We start from the raw sequence: 22,723 nt of genomic DNA, 5'->3' as shown, positions 1-22,723 counted from the left end.
GCCACTTCATGTGTGAAATGTATTTGGTTATTTATGCGTTTGGTTATTAATTCTCTGATTTGTGAAAAACCAACACATCAACAAAATAGTTTCCCCATATTTCACAAAATGCAACATTTTAATGTAGAATAGTTTTTTTTTTTATAAAAAAAAATTCCACCCAACCAAAAATATCGCGAAACTCGATATTAACATTATATACACACTACAGTGCATTGTTTCAGTTGATGAAACCTCATAATAACATGTCAGTGTTTCATACCATAATATTTGACATAACTTTGAGATGCTCTTTACCATTACCTCAACTTTCTGCTGTCTCTGCCACACCATCGTGCTTTCCACTGCACCTTGACCATTTCCTGTGCCAAAGTCAAGACTGTAGTGCGGAGGAGAACAAGCAACAGCTAAAGGTGTTAATGTTCAGGACAGGAAACACATAAATCAAACAGACTAATTCTTATACCTCATAGTTCCTTAATTGTTTTCAAGGTAGCGTACTTCAACAAAACCAACCATATAGTCTGTTTATTGATGATACTGGATCACCTTCACAAGGCTGTATATCTCACTTTCAAACTACTTTCTGTTAAGTCTAGCAAAGTCTGCCTCCAGGATCTAAACATTTATTCTGGTCATGAATCCAAGCAAAGATGGGCCTCAGCTGCTTGGGAATGTAATGTTGAGCACTCTACAACCATAGCTTTGAGAACCATGGTTCTCTGCAGTGGTTGAGTTGTGATTTCCAGTTCCCCTAACAACATTCCTTTAATGAGATYCATTGGGTTCATGGCCAGAATGTCTGGTCCTCAGGATTGCCTCAGCTTTAATGGGTAGCTTGATGTGAAGCTCTCCATCTTATGGTCTGTTTTAGTCTGAGTATCTCCCTGTCGTTATGATGTCAGATCCATGCTCAGCTGTCCCATTTGTGGCTGGAGCCTTTGCAGCCCTCTGTCATGAARCGGTAGGATTTGATGGCCTCCTTCAATCCCTCGCTCACCAGGGAATCCTCATTGTCCTTGCCTTTGTCCTTGCCAAAAATCATGGAGCTGTAKACAGACAGAGAAACCCCATTATTGAGGAAATGCTGACAAAGAATATGTACTTAACAAAAATATAAACGCAACATGTGAAGTGTTGGGTCCATGTTTCATGAGCTGAAATAAAAGATCTCAGAAATGTTCCATACGCACAAAAAGCTTTTTTCTTAAAAATGTTGTGCACAAATTTGTTTACATCCCTGTTAGTGAGCATTTCTTATTTGCCAAGATAATATATCCACCTGACAGGTGTGGGATATCAAGAAGCTGAATAAACAGCATGATCATTACACAGGTGCACCTTGTGCTGGGGACAATAAGGCCACTCTAAAATGTGCAGCTTTGTCACACAGCACAAAGCCACAGATGTCTCAAGTTTTGAGGGAATGTGCAATTGACATGCGGACTGCAGACATGTCCACCAGAGCTGTTGCCAGATAATTGAATGTTAATTTCTCTACCATTAGCCACCTCCAACATAATTTTTGAGAATTTGGCAGTATGTCCAACCGGCCTCACAACCGCAGACCACGTGTAAATACGCCGCCAGCCCAGGACCTCCACATCTGGCTTCTTCACCTGCGGGATTGTCTGAGACCAGCCAACTAAGGATTATTTCTGTCTGTAATAAAGCCCTTGTGTGGGGAAACACTCATTCTGATTGGCTGAGCCTGGCTCCCAAATGGCTGTGCCCCTGCCCACTCATATGAAATCCATAGATTATGGCCTAATGAATTGATTTCAATTGACTGATTTCCTTATATRAACTGTAACTCAGTAAAATCATTGAAATTGTCACATGTTGCGTTTATATTTTTGTTCAGTATAAGATTTATTGACAGACATGGATACACAGAGACTGGCAACATATTACTGTACCACAACAGTAAATGACCTCACCTGTCCATATCTTTCCAGTTGAGGGTGGGCTTCCTGATAGCCATGGGGAGTGGCCCAGTAACCACAGGAACGTTGTTGGACCCCTGGATGAAGCAGGGCTCCCCTAGCAGACAGCACAGCCCATCACGGACCTCTGGAAGAAGATGTCAATCAGTCTGTTACAACTCAGCCTTAACATGAATACTACAATTTAATGACTGAAGATGCTTTAAGTGTCCCCAGCTTTTAACCCACTGACACTTGTGCAAAAGATTCAAATGCATAGGTTGGACACAAAGGGCTTGAAAAGATGTAACTACAGCTTTCAGTATTTTCTACACCACTGTAAATGCTTTAAAGCACCTGACCTGAGTAGTGGTCCACCAGAGCTCTGAGGTTGGGGAAGGTGAGGSAGGGGGAGATGTAGAGCCAGCCATTCTCCAGTTGTTGGATCCGGTAATGTTTGACTGAGCAACGATCCTGGTCACTGCTCTTACGCACTGACAGGGTGTTGGCACCTAGAGTGGACAGTGTAAGACCATACTTCAGTCACCACGTTTTATCACTTCAGGTTTATCAATGACATTTTTAAGATTGTTTCCCTGTTCTTGTTAGCGTTTGATAATGTGTAGCCTAGAGTGTGAACTGAACTGACCAGGGTGGGTCTCACTCTCCCGGACCAGAAAAGAGCCAGTCTGGTTGTAGGGCAGAAACAGGAGCTCCTCAGCCTTCTCTCGGCTGAGACCCTCATACTGCCACCTAGGCCAAGAGCATAGAGATAGAGTCAGACATAGAAATAGACAGAGACATGTAATTAGAGATTCCAAAGGGGAATAGAGTCAGACGGATCAGCGGACTCACCTGTGGTACACCTTGGCTGTGTAGTTGCTGGGGATGTAGCTCTCATTGCCTGTGGCAGAGGATCTCACCTTCCACCACTCCCCCTCGCTACATAGACATGCACATTCACAGAAACACGCATAAGTTATTACAGGAAAAAACACACATCACAGTAGTAGTAGTAGTAGTAGTAGTAGTAGTAGTAGTAGTAGTAGTAGTAGTACTAGTAGTAGTAGTAGTAGTAGTAGTAGTAGTAGTAGTAGTAGTAGTAGTAGTAGTAGTATGTAGAGGCTATGGTTTCTTACTCTGAAAGCACTTTGAGTCTCTCTCCAGCGTGGATGCGGCAGTGTGCTGGGTGACCAGTGGGATAGTTATATAGGGACACTACCATATACTTGCTGCTCTCTGTAGACAGAACAGATACATGAAAGATTAGTGTCAGTCTACTATGAGAACCTCAAACCATGACAACGCAGTATTTTCATGCTGAGAAAAAAGCAACAACAAAAAAAAAGCATGCATAAGAGAAAATATCTTTGTACTTGTATGTTTGTACTTCACACTTTGAACGTGAGTAGTCATGGTTAGGCAAGACACTTCCAAGTTACAAAAATGAGATGATCATCAGTCTTTCTGAGCTAAATGATTGATGTGATCTTCATCAACTAACATCTTGAGGAATTCAATGTCACCTGGTTCACACCATTTCTAGAGGGTGACTAGAGGGAGTGCAGCCACAGATAGAACAATGAGCCAGATATTTCACCGGATGCAGAAATGTGAAGCATGCGCTTGGTGTTTCCATTCATTACCAAATATGGTAGTGAGAGGAAGCCAAGGGGCCGGCAGGAGAAGAAGGAAACGAGATGGACTTTGGCCGACATTCGGTAAATTTTCCCACCGATGAAACATTTGATCTCAATACAGTTCTGTTCCCAAMACTAAAACCTGTTACGAACAGAGTGGACTAAGTTTCGTAGACTTTACACTTTGCCAAAGTAAAAAAAAAAATGCGTTGTTTAGAAGGAGTGCAAAGGCGAATTGAGTTATTGCACAAGCTCATTTCTCTCCTCTGGTGGTTCAACAGAAGACCAGGAATGTTTTTTTGCCTCTTTCTTGCACATCAACTATGGTCATACTTAACAGAGAGGTATCTAAACATCTGGGGAATCACCACACCATGGATGCATAGCAACAGCATCACCACACCATGGATGCATAGCAACAGCATCACCACACCATAGATGCAAAGGAAACGCATTCACCACACAAATGGATGACTAGCAACAGCATCACCACACCATGGATGCATAGCAACAGCATCACACACCATGGATGCAATAGCAACCAGCATCACCACACCATGGATGCATAGCAACAGCATCACCACACACCATGGATGCATAGCAACAGCATCACCACACCATGGATGCATAGGAACAGCATCACCACTCCATGGATGCATAGCAACAGCATCACCACACCATGGATGCACAGCAACAGCATCACCACACCATGGATGCATAGCAACAGCATCACCACACATGGATGCATAGCACAGCATCACCACACCATGGAGCATAGGACCAGTATCACCACACCATGGATACATAGACAGCATCACACTCCATGGATGCATAGCAACAGCATCACCCACCCATGGATGCATAGCAACAGCATCACCACACCATGGATGCATAGCAACAGCATCACCACACCATGGATGCATAGCACCAGCATCACCACACCGTGGATGCATAGCAACAGCATCACCACCACATGGATGCATAGGACCAGTATCACCACACCATGGATACATAGGAACAGCATCACCACTCCATGGATGCATAGCAACAGCACCAAATCCACCCATGGATGCATAGCAACAGCATCACCCACACCATGGATGCATAGCAACAGCATCACCACACCATGGATGCATAGCAACAGCATCACCACACCATGGATGCATAGCAACAGCATCACCACACCATGGATGCAGGGACATTAACAAAAACAATTCCGCATTATGTTGGTCGCATTGATTTGAACGTTGAAATCAAATCAAATCAAATTGTATTTGTCACATGTGCTGAATACAACCTTACAGTGAAATGGTTACTTACAAGCCCTTAACCAGCAATGCCTTTTTAAGAAGAAATAAGTTAAGTAAAAATGCAGGTTATCCAATGATTGTCCTTAACCATAAATAGACCTGGCTGTTGTGCACGCTTCCAATTCCCTATAGGTTTCAGTCAAAACAATCCCAGGACGATTGACCCCTGAGGACAGAGGAAGAGAAAGGCTAGTACTGGCCTGTTTCCCAGAGTCCTGTGCTCAGACCGAGATGGGAGGGCAGGCCTTACCCAGTATGACTGACTCAGCGGGCTCTTCCTGGCCCAGCAAGGCTGCCTGAGTGCTGGATCCCCGACGCTCTTTACTGGGCCCACTGCCCATGGCGATGTGGAGCTCTTATGGGTCACCAGAGGACTCTGTGGGTACGAGGGAATCACAGCTATTAATTAATAGACAATTATTTCCTAAATGCTATATCCACCAATTTTTCACGTGGTTTTTTTTATCAGAAATGTTTGCATGTGTGTGTAAAATATTACTCTTCTCAGATTTTTTATTCATAGATTTTAGATGTTTTTTTGTTGTGCAATACACTATATATCCATTGTTAAGCTAGATTGGAATGTTTGTATCCTGTATATTTGACTGTGATATGTGGATGCCTCACATAGCTATCTTAAGTTGAATGSACTTACTGTAAGTCACTCTGGATAACAGCATCTGCTGAATGACTGAAATGTAAAATGTAAATGTTTTATATATAGATCTCATATTACTGTATTTCAGTTATTTTTTATTTTTTATTATGTCACAAATGTATTTTGTGAAGTTTTTTTCAAAAAATATAAACTTTAGTTATTTGTTACATTTGACTGTGTAAAGCCTGGCAGTACTACTTATTTCTCTGACAATGAGCTGGATATATAGCATTTTGCAAAAAAAACATGATTGTCTCTCTGAAATTAAGCCATCTGTCACGCTCGTCGTAACGTGGAAGAGAGGAGGACCAAGGCGCAGCGTGATAACAATACATCTTCTCTTTATTTGAAGACGAAGACGAAACGACACTGACAAACTAAACAAAACAACRAACCGACGAATGTGAAGCTATATAGGCTATATATATAAGTGCCGACACAGGCAACTTACWCATAGACAATCACCCACGAACTACCTAATGAATATGGCTGCCTAAATATGGTTCCCAATCAGAGACAACGATAGACAGCTGTCTCTAATTGAGAACCAATCTAGGCAACCATAGACATACATACACCTAGACTGAACACTGCCCCATAAACATACAAAAAMCCCTAGACAATACAAAACACATACATCGCCCATGTCACACCCTGACCTAACTAAAATAATAAAGAAAACAAAAGATAACTAAGGCCAGGGCGTGACACCATCAAGTGATATATTTTAAACAAATATGTCTGTCATTGAACARCWCCTTGCCATGATTAGAAAAACTTMTTTCAAACATTTACACCTAATTTACCAACATTTCTGATATACAGTGCATTCGGAAAGTATTCAGATCCCTTGACTATTTCCACATTTAGTTACACGACAGCCTTATTCTAATACGGATGTAATAATTCCCCCCCCATATCAATTTGCACACAATACCCCATAATGATGAAGCATAAAAAGGTTTTGGGAAATTTTTGCAAATGTTTAACAAAACATAAAAATGAAATATCACATTTACATAAGAATTCAGACCCTTTACTCAGTACTTTGTTGAAGCACCTTTGGCAGTGATTACATCCACAGGTCTTCTTGGGAATGAGGCTATAAGCTCAGCACACCTGTATTTGGGGAGTTTTTCCCATTCTTCTCTGCAGATCCTCTCAAGCTCTGTCAGGTCGGATGGGGAGTGTCGCCGCACAGCTATTTTCAGGTTTCTCCAGAGATATTCGATATGAATCAAGTCCAGTCTCTGGCTGAACCATTCAAGGACATTCAGAGATTTGTCCCAAAGCCACTCATGCGTTGTCTTGGCTGTGTGCTTAGGGTCGTTGTCCTGTTGGAAGGTGAACCTTCGCCCCAGTCTGAGGTCCTGAGTGCTCTGGAGCAGGTTATCATCAAGGATCTCTCGGTAGTTTGCTCCGTTCATCTTTCCCTCGATCCTGACTAGTCTCCCAGTCCCTGCCGCTGAAAAACATCCCCATAGCATGATGCTGCCACCACCATGCTTCACCATAGGGATGGTGCAAGGGTTCCTCCAGACGTGACACTTGGCATTCAGGCCAAAGAGTTCAATCTTGGTTTCATCAGACCATAGAATCTTGTTTCTCATGGTCTGAGTCCTTTAGGTGCCTTTTGACAAACTCCAAGCGGCCTGTCATGTGCCTTTTACTGAGGAGTGGCTTCCGTCTGGYCACTCTACCATAAAGGCCTGATTGGTAGAGTGCTGCAGAGATGGTTGTCCTTCTGGAAGATTTTCTCATATCCACAGAGGAACTCTGGAGCTCTGTCAGAGTGACCATCGGGTTCTTGGTCAACTCCCTGACCAAGGCCCTTCTCCCCTGATTGCTCAGTTTGGCTTGGCGGGCAGCTCTAAGAAGAGTCTTGGTGGTTCCAAACTTCTTCCATTTAAGAATGATGGAGCCCACTGTGTTTTTGGGGCCCTTATAATGCTGCAGAAATGTTTTGTTACCCTTCCCCAGATCTTTGCCTCGACGCAATCCTGTCTCAGAGCTCTACGGACAATTCCTTCGACCTCATGGCATGGTTTTTGCTCTGACATGCACTGTCAACTGTGGGACCATATATAGACAGGTGTGTGCCTTTCCAAATCATGTCCAATCAATTGAATTTACCACAGGTGGACTCCAATCAAGTTGTAGAAACATCTCAAGGATGATCAATGGAAACAGCATGCACCTGAGCTCAATCTCATGTCTCATAGCAAAGGGTCTGAATACATAAGTAAATAAGGTATTTGTGTTTTTAATTTTTAATATATTTGCAAACATTTCTAAAAGCCTGTTTTCGCTTTGTCATTATGGGGTATTGTGTAAGGATTTGTTATTGTTGTATTAATCAATTTTAGAATAAAGCTGTAATGTAACAAAATGTGGAAAATGTCAAGGGGTCTGAATACATTACAAATGCACTGTATAGCATTTTGGAATTAAACTCTTCATATGGGTAGAGACACGTTTTCTATGCATACTATTGTATCAATCCCAATTCACTGTAACTTATTACAGGTAATATATATCAACACAAACAATGTGAAKGGAATTTAAAATAGCCCTGCCTATTTTAATTTTATTTACTGCCAGGTAGCTAGTCAAACAAAGTCAAACAAAAGAAGGGAGGAAGTTGAAAACCACTCTTCTGAACACCCTTTAGTTTCCAACCACACTTTTGTTTTTACACATGGGTTTCTGGTTGTCGAGGTGCTGTTGGCAAGGAAAATAATGGGCTTTCGACTGAATAAATAACAATATTAGAACACATAACAGAACACTCTCTAATTCAGTGGTCACCAACCTTTTGAGATCACTTTTTGAGTCAAAATACAAGCCGAGATCTACGGCTCAGACTTTTTTTWAAACACAAGCCTATGCAACATTAACCAATTAAAAACAGTACTGTAGCAATGAGGTTCGTGCAGTAAGCTATAGGCCCAATACATTATCACCGCATATTGGCTTTGCTTGAATTGCCCTGACAAAGCATTGTTGTTTGGGCCATTAAAAATATATATATATTTCTTAATTTGAGGTAGGCCATATGATCAGACTGGTAATAGATACGTTGTTATATTACTGGTGAGGCACAGCTGAGTGAGCATACATTTAAATAATTCGCTTTTTATTTTACTGGGCTGATAATGTCTGCATCTGATGGTCAGTCTCAGCGGAGGGAGAGAGCAGCAGAGTGAGGGTCCACCCCTCAACATCCCTCCGTTCTCCCTTTCCTCCACTGACACTGACCATAAAGGGACACCGTCTTCCAGCTGATGGGGAAACTCGAGTCGCACTGCATTATTTAATGCGAAAATTACTMCTATGAACAGAGAAAGTGAAATATTCCTCGATATTAAAAAATACCCAAGCTGCTAATAATAACAACAACGCAAGTCTATAAATACATTTGCCTACTCGTTCATTACTGCTGCACTACTCGTTGTAGAACTGAGTGGAAATAGGAAGAACGCACATTTCATGGCTTATAAAAGTGTTGAATACTAAGTGTTGACAGTGCTGAGTAAGAACTTAAACTCAACTCACTGGGCTCCCGAGTGGCGCAGCGTCTCTGACACTACATCTCGGTGCAAGAGGCACTACAGTCCCTGGTTCGAATCCAGGCTGAATCACATCCGGCCTTGATTGGGAGTCCCATAGGGTGGCACACAATTGACCCACCGTCGCCGGGGTAGGCCGTCATTGTAAATAAGAATTTGTTCTTAATCGACTTGCCTGGTTAAATAAAAACAGCATCTCTTTCTTGACAGTTTCTCTCTAGTGATGGTTTTAAACATTTTGAAATCTCACAGTATCAATTTTTCTGTTGCTTTCTTTTATGCCTTCTAAATTACTGCAGACACCGTAATCTGAACCATCCGATTGRCGATCGTGATGGATCGGTTGGGGACCACTGCTCTAATTGATGTAAACAACAATGCTCTAATGTGCAACTAGTTGAAGTGTCATTCATTGGTGATTTGCACAAACACACGTGTGACAAATATGACATTTCATGGCAACCTTCTGCTCCACAGGAACCATGGAGGATAGGTAAATTAGTTCGCAGCAATACACTGATGCAGAAACCACCGCATAAGATGAAAAGTTTTGTGTCGTAATTTGCAACATGTTTTACTGTAAAGTAATGCATGAGATCTCAAGCATCCTTACAGATCCCGGGTGGGTGTGTTTGAACACTGGAGTCAAATATAAAAGTGGCAGGATATCATTGAGTAGAAAATAAATGCTGTCTTTTTGTGAACACCTTTCTACCCCGGTGTGTGTTTGTCTAATTTTGACAATGGTAGTAGACACAAAAATAGATGATAATTTCAGAAATAGTCATATGAAATATATTGGCATTAAATATTTCTAAATATCTTCCCTCAATGCTCTGTAATATGGCACGTTTCATAATCATTGAGAAAATGGCCACCTGTTAAGCCAGATGGCACCACAGGGTCATGGGGATGGACAGACAGAAAAGCAGGCCCCATATAGTATAAGGGACTAAAATAACCTTGCTCTCTAATGTTCCATTATAACAGAGAACAGATGACCATTATCAACCACAGTAGTCAGTCTGCCAACCAGGGGTCAGGAAACACACGAGAGGTAATATAATAATAATAATATATAACATCTCATTCCAAAATCATGGGTATTAATATGGAGTTGRTCCCCCCCTTTTCTGCTATTACAGCCTCCACTCTTCTGGCTTTCCACTAGATGTTGGAACATTGCTGCAGGGACTTGTTTCCATTCAGCCATAAGAACGTTAGTGAGATCAGGCGCTGATGTTGAGCGATTAGGCCTGGCTCGCAGTCAGCGTTCCAATTCATCCCAAARGTGTTCGATGGGGTTGAGGTCAGGGCTCCGTGGAGGCCAGTCAAGTTCTTCCAAACCATTTCTGTATGGACCTCGCTTTGTGCACGGGGTCATTGTCATGCTGAAACAGGAAAGGGCCTTCCCCAAACTGTTGTCACAAAGTTGGAAGCACAGAATAATCTACAATGTCATTGTATGCTGTAGCGTTAAGATTTCCCTTCACTGGAACTACGGGGCCTAGCACGAACCATGAAAAACAGCACCAGACCATTATTCCTCCTTCACCAAACATTACAGTTGGTACTATGCATTGGGGCAGGTAGTGTTTTCCTGGCATCTGCCAAACCCAGATTTGTCCATCGGACTGCCAAATGGTGAAGCGTGAATCATCACTAAAGAGAATGCGTTTCCACTGCTCCAGAGTCCAATGGCGGCGTTTCCACTTCAAAATAACAGCACTTACAGTTGACCGGGGCAGCTCTACCAGGGCAGAAATTTGACMAACTGAMTTGTTGGAAAGGTGKCATCCTATGACGGTGCCACGTTKAAAGTCACTGAGCTCWTCAGTAAGGCCATTCTAGTGCCAATGTTTATCTATAGAGATTGCATGGCTGTGTGCTCAGTCTTATACACCTGTCAGCAACAGGTGTGGCTGAAATAGCCGAATCCACTCATTTGAAGGGGTGTCCACATACTTTCGTATATATAGTGTATGCATATGACATTTAGCAGACGCTGTAATCCAGAGGTGTAGACCTGGCTGGACACCAAGCTACACTATTCATTTAAGCATTTAGCGGGGCAAATTTCTGTTCATATAAGATCAGTTTGTCCTATACACTGAGTGTACAAAACATTAAGAACACCTGCTTTTTCCAAGACATGGACTGACCAGGTAAATCCAGGTGAAAACTGTGATCCCTTATTGATATCACTTGTTTAATCTTCTTCAATCAGTGTAGATGAATGGGAGGAGAGATTAAAGAATGATTTTTAAGCTTTGAAACAATTGAGACATGGATTGTGTATGTGTGCCATTTAGAGGGTGAATGGACAAGACAAAAGATTTAAGTGCCTTTGAACGGGGTATGGTAGTAGGTGCAAGGCGCACCGTTTTGTGTCAAAAACTGCACCGCTGGCAGGGTTTTTAACGCTCAACAGTTTCCTGTGTGTATCAAGAATGGTCCACCACCCAAAGGACATCCAGCCAACTTGACACAACTGTGGGAAGCACTGGAGTCAACATCGGCCAGCATTACTGTGGAACGCTTTCGACACCTTGTAGAGTYCATGCCCCRACAAATAGATGCTATTCTGAGTGTACTTGACCTTTGTCTTCTTCTTTAAAACAAAAAAGTCTACTTTTAATATTTTAAATCTGGGTTGGATAAAACTAACCTTTTACGTGTACAGTACAGTCAGATCGATTAGACAATTGTCAGCTCAAAAATATGTTTATACTCACAGCATTTCCCTGTTGTGGCACTGGTGAACGTCAGTCTTCTGATGCTGTGGTATGAGTTGATGTCAGAGCTGTAGAGTACCACAGTAGACTAGCACATGGATAGAGGTGCGGCCCAGAGGGCAGAAGAGTCCAGCGGGTCTGGGAGTTGCACGCTGCTGGTAGTGTTCACATGTGGAACGAGAGGATGACGTGTGTATGAGAGTCTGTGTGAGACTTCTTTAGGCTCCAATGAAGAAAGAGTGTTCTCCTTTGTGGTGTTCCAAGAGGAAAGGAGCCARCCGTGGTAGGTAGAGGCTCTGTACGTATAGCAGAGCAGAGTGATCTATAGTACATCTGAGTGGAGAGATGTGACAGGAGGGCTTTTTTTTTTATATTCACCTCACACACACTGCTTCCTGTTTCAATGAGGCCTGAAACTTTTACACACCACAATTCAGACATCAGAGTGAAGAGAGGGAAATGGAGAAGAGTGAGGGAAGACAAAGAAAAAGTGATGCACAAAGAGAAAGGAAGAAAGATTTTGTTCAACAATATCTACTGAACATGGGGCTGTAGTAATTGGAACAGACAGACCTTTGACATCAGTGACTTGATCAATGAGTCATCAGCTGTAGCAATGAGATGCATTTGGTCTGTGCAAATGTTCTGTTTTTGCAGCATCTGCATGAGCGGTGGCATACATACACTGGTGTGGAGTGAGGTCACAATGGTTTTTCCCCAGAATAGAGCTTCATATTCTTCGTCATTCAGGTAAATGCTGTTGATTGGGTAAAAGTGTTGAGCAATTATTTTTCTCTTCATAACCCTTTTGTACTCATTATCAAGAGACATGGGCTCATGGTTCTCTGCATACCCACATTTATACCCACACTGATTTGTGCAATCAATCCATTTGTGCAGTTAAACTAMTGAACCCTCTGAACTAACTGTATTATACCAGTAGCCAGGGCTGGTCCTAGCCTTTTAGGGGCCCTAAACAAGATTTTTCTACTGGCACCGCATCTTGATGGTGTAGAGAAAATCTATGTTTTAAAATGAATTTCCTGTAATTCTACCCATTTTGCCATGGGGGAGAGAGATTTTTTTTTGCAGTTTTACAAAACAAATCCTGCAATTATACCCATTTTGCCATGGGGTGTAGAGAAATGTTTGCAGTTTTAAAACAAATTTCCTGGCATTCTACACATTTTGCCATGACAATATAATATGAGTGAGAGTGACTAGCATTTTCTCATGGCAAAATGTTAAAAGCATGAGATGAGCTATAAAACAGCAAAATAATGATCTGCCTCATGACAAAATGTGTACAGTAGCATTATAAAGCTGCACATTTTACTCTGCACTATGGCAAAATGTGTTGAAATGCAGCACCAACTCTCCAGAGGTTGGTGTCCCGGGGCCCCAAATGCGATAGTCTGGTCTGGCACGTGMCCAGTCATTCRGGCCATGAGKWCTACAAGTTTAGATCAGTGGAGGCTCTTCAGTGGAGGAAGGGGAGGACTATCCTCCTTAGTGAATTTCATAAAAATAAAAAGTGAAACATTAAAAAGCATTATTTTTTAGATAAAACTATACTAAATATGTTTGTTACCAAAAAATGTATTAAAACACACTGTTTTGCAATGAAGGTCTATAGTAGCCTCAACAGCACTCTCTAGAGTAGCACCATGGTGTAGCCGGAGGACAGCTAGCTTCTGTCCTCCTCTGGGTACATTGACTTCAATACAAAACCTAGGAGGCTCATGGTTCTCACCCCCTTCCATAGACTTCCACAGTAATTATGACATCTTCCAGAGGACGTCCTCTAGCCTATCAGAGCTCTTGCAGCATGAACTGACATGTTGTCCACCCAATCAAAGGATCAGACAATGAATCTAGCACTGAAAGCATTAGCTACAGCTAGCTAGCACTGCAGTGCATAACATGCGGTAGTTGACTCAGAGAAATACAATAGTTGAACAGTTTTGAACAAATTAACTTCTTCCAAAATTAAAGAAGCAAGAGAGATCTAGCTATATTTCTTAGATTTTTTRTTCCCATTTTCACTTACTTAGCTAGTGTCCAATGCAGCTAGCTAGTTTAGCCTACTCAAACACCCGGCTCCAACAGATGCTATGTTAGCTAGCTGGCTATTGCTATCCAATACTGGAACTCTTCCAAGTCAAGGTAAGCTTTTGGCTTYATTAATTCATTGCCTCTGGGGCCCGCAGGTGTAACTGCTAGCCGGACTACACGGTTCTGCATGGTTTTAGCGGGTTTACTAACTAATGCCTTAGTTCTAGTAGCTATGCCTATATTAACTATGACGTGACAATGATGTAAGCTGTGTGTAGCAGTTAGCAGTCATGATATGAAGGTTTAGCTTGGAAAGTTMTTTTCCCACCTGGTCACAGACAGCTGATGTGTTCTTCACTGAAGTCCACAAGCAAGGGGAGCATGTGAGAGGAGAGTGGATAGATGCGAGAAGGAATTATATATACAACGAGCTGTTTGTGTGTGTCTGGTATGAAAGTAAAATGTGTTTGCGTGTGATCAGGGGGATATTCATTGCGCCGATTTGAGTATTATGTAGTAGCCTAAACCTATGGATGTTACATTGAGCTGGATGAATGGAATATGAATGACAATAATCCAACATGCTGAATAGAAATAAGGCCGTGCTCATAAAAAAAAAAAAATGAACATCCTCCCTCATTTTAAACGCACCAACCGCCACTGTTTAGATAGTTGGCTAGATAAACATACCACTGGTTTAGATAGTTGGCTAGATAAACATACCACTGGTTTAGATAGTTGGCTAGATAAACATACCACTGGTTTAGATAGTTGGCTAGATAAACATACCACTGGTTAGATAGTTGGCTAGATAAACATACCACTGTTTAGATAGTTGGCTAGATAAAACTACCACTGGTTTAGAAAGTTGGCTAGATAAACATACCACTGGTTAGATAGTTGGCGAGATAAACATACCACTGGTTTAGATAGTTGGCAGATAAACATACCACTGGTTTAGATAGTTGGCGAGATAAACATACCACTGTTTAGATAGTTGGCTAGATAAACATACCACTGGTTTAGATAGTTGGCTAATAAACATACCACTGGTTTAGATAGTTGGCGAGATAAACATACCACTGGTTTAGATAGTTGGCTAGATAAACATACCACTGGTTAGATAGTTGCTAGATAAACATACCACTGGTTTAGATAGTTGCGAGATAAACATACCACTGTTTAGATATTGGCTAGATAAACATACCACTGGTTTAGATAGTTGGCGAGATAAACATACCACTGGTTTAGATAGTTGGCTAGATAAACATACCACTGGTTTAGATAGTTGGCTAGATTAACACCACTGGTTTAATATTGGCAGATAAACATACCAAAAAACATGTTGTTAGCGGACATGGTAATTGAGTGTGGTTCAGTGACTGACATAGAAAGAGAAACTGCTGATGCAGAACCTAATAATAATAAATGTATACCATTTAGCAGACATTTTTATCCAAACTTAGTCATGGGTGCATCCAGTTTATGCATGGATGGTCCCAGGTATGGAAGTCACTCCCCTGACRTTACAAGCACCATGCTCTACCAACWGAGCTACAAAGGACCACTATTATAATCAGGCTAGTTGACCAAGTAAGAAAACAGACATGCCAGTGACAGAAGGATAAGATGAAAAGTCATGTACAGCTTCTAGCTTTATTTTATAATCAGTACAAATTGATATRGTCAGCAGACAGTATGACTTACAGCACCCCGTATACTATGCGGGCAGAGTACAATGCATCACCACCACTTGCTCACCCAAGCTGTAGTACAATCAGAGAGAAATGCAGGAAAACCACAGAGAAAACTAACAACTAATAACATTATTAACAAACTAAATCAAAACATTTATTACACAATCCACAGTCCCTCAGGCATCTGACCCGTTSACCTTTTCACCCCGTCTTTATTTCAGGAGGGAAACATACATTGCTTCCAGTTAGTAGAAAATAGGAAGTTAATATATTTGTGTTTTATTTGATGAAAGAGGCAGTAATGTTATCTGTACCTCAATTCGCAGACATTTACTCACCTCTAAGCTGGGGCTAGTTTAGGTACTCTCCGTTTTTGACTGGAATTTTCAATAAACTACAGTAAATGTTCCCACTGGGCACACACTGGTCGAATCAATGTTGTTTCCACATCATTACGTTGAACCAACATGGGACACACACTGAAGTGACGTCTGTGCCCTGTGGGTTGGTTCTTTTCTCTGCCCGTCAATAATAAATGTGGGGGGGGGATCAAACACCCAGGGCCTGCCATTTCAAATAACTCACTCGATAAAGAAAATATCAAACAAGACAACTATTTCTAGATACATCTAGACAAAAGCAATTCTACAGACACGTCCATTACGTTTCATCTACTAGAGGGTCATTCTGTCAGATATTCTTGGTATAAAGGTACAGAGCAGGAGCAAGTTTATCACATCGTATTGCAATCCAGGAAAGCAAAAGGTATTTTTTYCACAAATCACAACATAAAAACAACAATAAAAAAKAAGAAAAAATGGTGTGTCATGAGACTGATTAAGGATGAACCACTAAGGAGGGGYGGTGTGACTTGGTCTGATCTTACCAGTTAGCAAGGTGAGGAAGACCCCAGAGGGAGACAGAAAGAGGGGCAACATTACTCCGTATAGAGTACTTTACAAGAGAAAACTCCTGATGCCTTTCCATCTGTTATCTTTAAAACTGACACTGACCCAAAATAGTTATAAATACAAATATATCTCATATCTCAAGGATTAAAAAACAACCTCTTCCTCTTTTAATGGGGAGAGCTGGTAGACAGCAAAAGGAAAACCAGACAAGCAGCATCGTCCGCCTGCTTACTGACTTTCAGGTTGCCCTACCACAGCAGTCATGCACAGACAGGCATGATAGACAGACAACAGGAAATGGTGAGAGAACACAGCAGAGAACCTGACTGCTTCTGTCTTCATAAATTATCTTTCAGAACACGTTTCAGACRCCCCCTCAGGATTCCAATCCTCTCTGACCTTGAGCCTGGGAAAGGAAAAAGAGAGGGAGAGAGAGRAAGGGAGAGGTGGTGGTTTTCTGGGCAGGGTTCTTTAACAGGAAACCTCCATGGTCTGTGGCCTGGCCTGTTCGACACCCGGGCCGGCAGCTGTGGCGCCCTCTAGCTGTGTGTGGGTGCGGCTGCGACTCCCCTCCACAGAGCCCATGCTGGAGGTAGAGTGGGTACGAGAACGCACCAGGCGGGTCATACTGGCCGTGGGCACTACAGACGAGAGAGAGAGGAGAACATTTAGGTTAAGAAGTCACGTATGAGGATATTTGCTTAGTGTGTGTTGAATGTTTTGTGGGAGGGGTAGTTTGCTTTAGAGAACGTGGCTAGGGGTAGGATGCTGGGGCCTCATTTATAACCGTTGTGTGAATTTTACACTAAATATCTGCATGAGCCATTTCTGAAAACACTACACACGTATGGAAAAATGTAGATGTATAAACTTGGCGCATGCCATACATACACGTTTCACATTATAAATCAGACCGGTTGTAAAACTGTGAACCAGGATTATAACGCCCTTCATTCACCCTTGAAGGTGACAATAACGCCATTCTTTCCTGAATACTTCGGAAGTATTGGAATTAAGCCAAGACATCTGAAGGAAATAGCAACGGCGATCAAATGTCTTTGGAGATGTTGGCGGAATGTGTTTTTTTGTGTGTGACATATGCTATATTTGACCGTTTCTGAAACACAAAAACAATTGCACATTTTTGTRGACCTGGAAAACAGATCGTTTGAATTCAATAAAGTTTTTCATTTACTTTCTCCGAAACATGCKGCACTGCCCGTGAATTCTGAAACATTGTTTACTCTGGAATAAAACCTACAGTAGGCCTACATACAGTGGTAGCACACACTTCAATTCTACTGTACATTAGAAACCACGCTCCCTGTTGGATGCATWTAGCAAAAACTAGAAATTATAATAGCCTATCTAATAGGCCCAATTAAATGAGAGATGCGTACGGTAATTTGTTGTATGGCTACTTCAGCAATATGAGCGCATCACGGCCAGAAGAGGTGCAATTGGTTATGATACATGTATTATGTTTATAAATTGTCTAGGCTACAGGAGAAATGTTACATTACAGTATTCAAAAATAGCCTACAAACGTCAATGGAAAAGGTGAACCGTCTGTTCTACCATTAAACTGCSCTTTGGATCGCAGAGAGCAAAACACTTTAAATCTCAATAACTTACCTACTTACTACTGTGAAGTGGGTCCAATTAAATGAGAGCTGGGATGAATGGTAGCCTTTACTAACTTGTTGTTGGCCTGTAGGCTATTTTGTGAGTATGAAACCATCAGTCAGAAAAGGTGACTTCTAATTATTTTAGAATGCAAAGATAACAAAMATAGATTCTCTTCTCACTAACAGCAAATGATTGCATCTTATTATATTTCGTTACCTGTTTTTTTTAGTTATGTATAAGTCATCATACAGTATATCCCCCATTTGCACAAGGCTACTAGGCTACTTTTGCCTTCTTGCAATGCAATACTTCAACCACTAGAAAGTGTGCGTACTCATGGTCTGAAGTTTGCAGGAGGATAAGTTCAGTTTTTATAAATGTTTTGGGGCATATTCTGTGCATACGCAATGTTTGTAAATGAGGCCCCTGGTAATCATACCACAATCATTATTGCATCAACATTCCCAATTTAAGATGGGGTGGACTGCAGCCCAGGGAGAATAATGAAATCTCTAAACAGTTAATAACCTGATCACCTTGTAGTGTTCAGCTCGTGCTAGCTACACTGCCTTCTAGTCAGGGTCCAGGAGATTGATATCAGTGAAGCAGGAATACTGGAAATTTCACCSTATGTCAAAAAGTTCTGGACAGCTACTCATTCAAGGGTTTTTATTTTTACATTGTAGAATAACAGTGAAGACATCAAAACTATGAAATAACACATATGGAATCATGTAGTAACCAAAAAAAGTGTTAAACAAATMAAAATATATTTTATATTTGAGATTCTTCAAAGTAGCCACCCCTTTGCCTTGATGACAGCTTTGCACACTCTTGGCATTCTCTCGACCTTCATGTCTTAAAGTAATGATGGATTGTAATTTCTCTTTGCTTATTTGAGCTGTTCTTGCCATAATATGGACTTGGTCTTTTACCAAATTGGGATATCTTCTGTATACCACCCCTACATTGTCACAACACAACTGACTGGCTCAAACACATTAAGAAAGAAATTCCACAAATTAACAAGACACATCTGTTAATTGAAATGCATTCCAGGTGACCTCTTCATGAAGCTGGTTGAGAGAATGCCAAGAGTGTGCAAAGCTGTCATCAAGGCAAAGGGTAGCTACTTTGAAGAATCTCAACAAAAAATAATATTTGGATTTGTTTAACACTTTTTTGCTTACTACATGATTCCATATGGGCTCCAGAGTGGTGCAGCGGTCTRAGGCACTGCATCTCAGTGCTAAAGGCGTCACTACAGACCCTGGCTCGATTCCAGGCTGTATCACAACAGGCCGTGATTGGGAGTCCCATAGGGCGGCGCACAATTGGCCCAGCGTCGTCCGTCATTGTAAATAAGAATTTGTTCTTAACTGACTTGCCTAGTTAAATAAAGGTTAAATACAATAAATAAATGTGTTATTTCATAGTTTTGATGTCGTCACTAATATTCTACAATGTAAAAAATAGTAAAAAATTAAGAAAAACCCTGGAATGAGTAGGTGTGTCCAAACTTTTGACTGGTCCTGCATATGCATCTCATTAAAGTGGTTGGGGTCTGAAATGTCTGAGCAGAATCCCTCACTGTGTTCATTATTCTCCCATAAAGAAAAAGAGATTGCCTGATCAGGTCAAGTTCCAATTCATTTTTACTGTTGGAGAAAAAATGAATAAATAGGAAAGGCCAATATGATTATGCAGCATGCACAAGAGATTTGAGGGCCATCTGTTCAGAAGAGAAAAATAACAAAGACAAGAACAGACAGACATAAGACAACCATGTTACCTGATAGACATCACATAAAACATCCACGCCCTCTCAAACCACACATTTAGAGAGACAAAGGAATCTTTAAAAAATAATAAAGTTGACCACATGCTTCAAATCTCAGACTTGAGAGGATGGCTAAAAAGTGACTACCAGCGATGGGCAAACAGGGTTGKGAGGATAGCGTACTGTAGGTAGAGAGGGCAGGCTGGTGCAGCCAAGGCTGTTACCTATGGCCCTGGTACCTGATTCACTGCTTACGTGGCTAAGCAGTACATGAGGGACTGTTAGCATTGACGGACGGGCAGAAAGGAAGGAGGGAAGAAATAAAGGAGGGGTACAGAGAGACTGTCAGATTAATGCTCTGTCTTTCACAAAAGATCTGGAAACAAACATTGTGTCCTACAGCTTTACCTAGGAGAGACTTGAAGCAGCACTGTGTACAGTTCATTCTAGCACTATCTACGTTTACATGAATTTTCAGTAAATATCTGACAGTTGTGAAAATAGCCAGAAAGCTTTCTTACTGTTCTGCCAATCTAAAGGCAATGTCACCTGTGGCCCTGAGATTACCTGAAGAGAACTTTGAGCCAAGATGTGCTTCATGAGTACATTGTCTGATCCAGTTCAGTTAGTTTAATGTGTCGTCGTCCCCTGACTGCAATCATTTCCCCACTGTACTACAGTCTTCCGTGCTAAAGTAACCATTCAAACAGGGCCTCGACGAGCACTTCACTGTTCAGTAAAGCTCGGCGATATGGACACAAATCCATAGAACGATAAATTGACTGAATTATCACGAYAACCATAAATAGAACGATACGTTTATAACATTCATGTACACTTGTTAGCCTTCTTTTATATATTACCATACCATTAGCACTACTACTACTAYTTTGAATGTTGTACTATCAATCAATTGTACCATTAGCCCATATTAGCAAACTTATTTCCTTTAAACTTCACATTTCTCTAGTAGGCTATTTATTGGGATTATCGGTATCAGTAAATTGGTTGTGGTACGGTCGGTGTCGATCATTTTCAGTTTATCGTCCCAGCTCTACTGCTCATCTATTCACACTCAAACCAATCTCCTGCTAGCTTACTGCTTTCCTTTCAACACAATGCTGATCTTCTGGGATGATCCACCTGGCAGAAGGCGCAGCCCGAACACTACAGAGTTACAAACCTCCTACAGTATGCCACAATTGTGTTTGTGAAAGCTCACAATGTCCTCAACTGTTTCGGTATTCTCAGAAAGGGGAGGTACTTTCTGAAACGTGCTATTGCTTGGTGTGGGCGAAGAGCATAACGTGTGTGATGTGAAAGCTAAGACGGCGAGGAAACCACCATACTTAACACCTCAACAGAGACAGGGTTCACAAGAAAAACAACAGAAAGGAGGGCTATCAGGGTTTGATGAGTGAAAATAGTTTTTCAAGCTATACTGTATCTAGTTCWTTTCAATAAGTAGGATGGGTATCCAGAATAACTCTTCAAGCAGGAAAACAGACCTCCAAGAGGTGGAAGAATGAGGGGGCGTGGGATAAACCACCACTCAATCCAAAACGAACCCCGGGCCAGCCCCTGGAGTGCCCCTGGAGCGCCCCTGTAGTCACTTGTTGCAGACAAAACATCAAGGGTCACCCTCAGTGGGTAGGATTTGGAATAAGGCAACGACAAATCTTCCTTCCCACAGTGCTGTGCGGAGGCAGCATGGTTCTCTGAGGCCCTGCTCTCCTGACATTACCCTCCAGCAGCACCATGTGAGGCTTAAGAGCAGCCTTTAATGAGAACACTAATCTGCCACTGACATTACCATACCTGGAGAACCACTGGAGCCTCAGTCAGCCCTCACTGGAGGAGTGAGGACCAGGGGAGGGTAGGTGAAGGCCAGGGGTGATGGGGAGAGGGCCAGGGGTGAGGATGGTGAGGGCAAGCCAGACGAGGTGTGGAAGGGGATGCAGGGTTTTGCCAGTGAGGTTTACACAGGTACAGAAGGCTTAATGTTCAGATGAAGATTCCAGAGGGAGAACAACAAAAACTMATTGAGACTATTGTAATAATCAAGCAGCTTTTACTCTGACCTCACTAACACCTTCCATTTTCCACTCTGAAYTAGCAACTCAAACCTTTAAATGTTTATATGAACAAAATAAACATTTTGAAGCGCAGAGAAAAAAAAAGTGATCAAAGACAGCGAATGGAATTTGGCCGTTCTAAGATACAGTGCCCAATACGTGGTCTGTTTCTATTACGATGATCATTCCACAAGCMAGATCAGCTCTCAGCAGGCCTAAATGAACCACAGCTTTAAAAGGTAGGCCTGTAAACACGCTCCCTGTTTAGGGCACTGCATCTTAAGACCTGGGGGAAGGAACCATTGTCAGGTGTGTGTTACAGATCAWCCCACACACCAAGGTATATTACATTGCCAAAAGTATGTGCTCATCGAACATCTAATTCCTAAATCATGGGCATTAAYATGGAGTTGGTCCCCCTTTGCTGCTATAACAGCATCCACTCATCTGGGAAGGCTTTCCACTAGATGTTGGAACATTGCTGCAGGGACTTGCTTCCATTCAGCCACGAGTATTAGTGAGGTCGGGCACTGATGTTGGGCGATTAGGCCTGGCTCGCATTCAGCGTTCGATGGGGTTGAGGTCAGGGCTCTGTGCWGGCCAGTCAAGTTCTTCCACACCGATCTYGACAAATCATTTCTGTATGGACTTCGCTTTGTGCACAGGGGCWTTGTCATGCTGAACCAGGAAAGGGCCTTCCCCAAACTGTTGCCCAAATTTGGCCCGCTGTGTTTTTATT

The 22,723-nt window shown here is 41.9% G+C and overlaps 2 protein-coding genes across 6 annotated transcripts in view; both read right to left on the bottom strand.

Moving 5' to 3' along the window:
- Positions 1-97: 97 nt before the first annotated feature.
- On the bottom strand, positions 98-12,169 carry LOC111976453 (src-like-adapter 2). 2 transcript variants are annotated; one of them, XM_024005289.2, is made up of 9 exons: positions 11,838-12,169; positions 5,531-5,566; positions 5,126-5,251; positions 3,065-3,164; positions 2,781-2,867; positions 2,575-2,678; positions 2,288-2,437; positions 1,941-2,073; positions 98-1,049 (listed from the first exon to the last, which is right to left on the bottom strand). In XM_024005289.2, exons 3-9 carry the CDS (start codon positions 5,214-5,216, stop codon positions 914-916), a joined length of 801 nt encoding a protein of 266 aa, XP_023861057.1. In that variant the 5' UTR covers positions 5,217-5,251; positions 5,531-5,566; positions 11,838-12,169; the 3' UTR covers positions 98-913. The 2 variants fall into 2 exon arrangements, with proteins under 2 accessions (XP_023861057.1, XP_023861056.1); XM_024005288.2 differs by lacking the exon at positions 5,531-5,566.
- A 3,360-nt stretch (positions 12,170-15,529) lies between these two features.
- LOC111976574 (protein NDRG3) overlaps positions 15,530-22,723 on the bottom strand; it is a 63,868-nt gene continuing 56,674 nt past the window's right edge. For all 4 annotated transcript variants that reach the window (XM_024005514.2, XM_024005512.2, XM_024005513.2 and 1 more), the window contains one exon: positions 15,530-17,141. In XM_024005514.2, the coding sequence (XP_023861282.1) occupies positions 16,972-17,141 (170 nt within the window). In that variant the 3' untranslated portion in view covers positions 15,530-16,971. The remainder of the gene's footprint in view (positions 17,142-22,723) is intronic.

This window comes from Salvelinus sp. IW2-2015, linkage group LG17, assembly GCF_002910315.2.
Source record: "Salvelinus sp. IW2-2015 linkage group LG17, ASM291031v2, whole genome shotgun sequence".
Lineage (NCBI taxonomy): Eukaryota > Metazoa > Chordata > Actinopteri > Salmoniformes > Salmonidae > Salvelinus > Salvelinus sp. IW2-2015.
The sequence above is the reverse complement of the archived record's forward strand: the minus strand, read 5'-3'. Positions and strand labels throughout refer to the sequence as shown.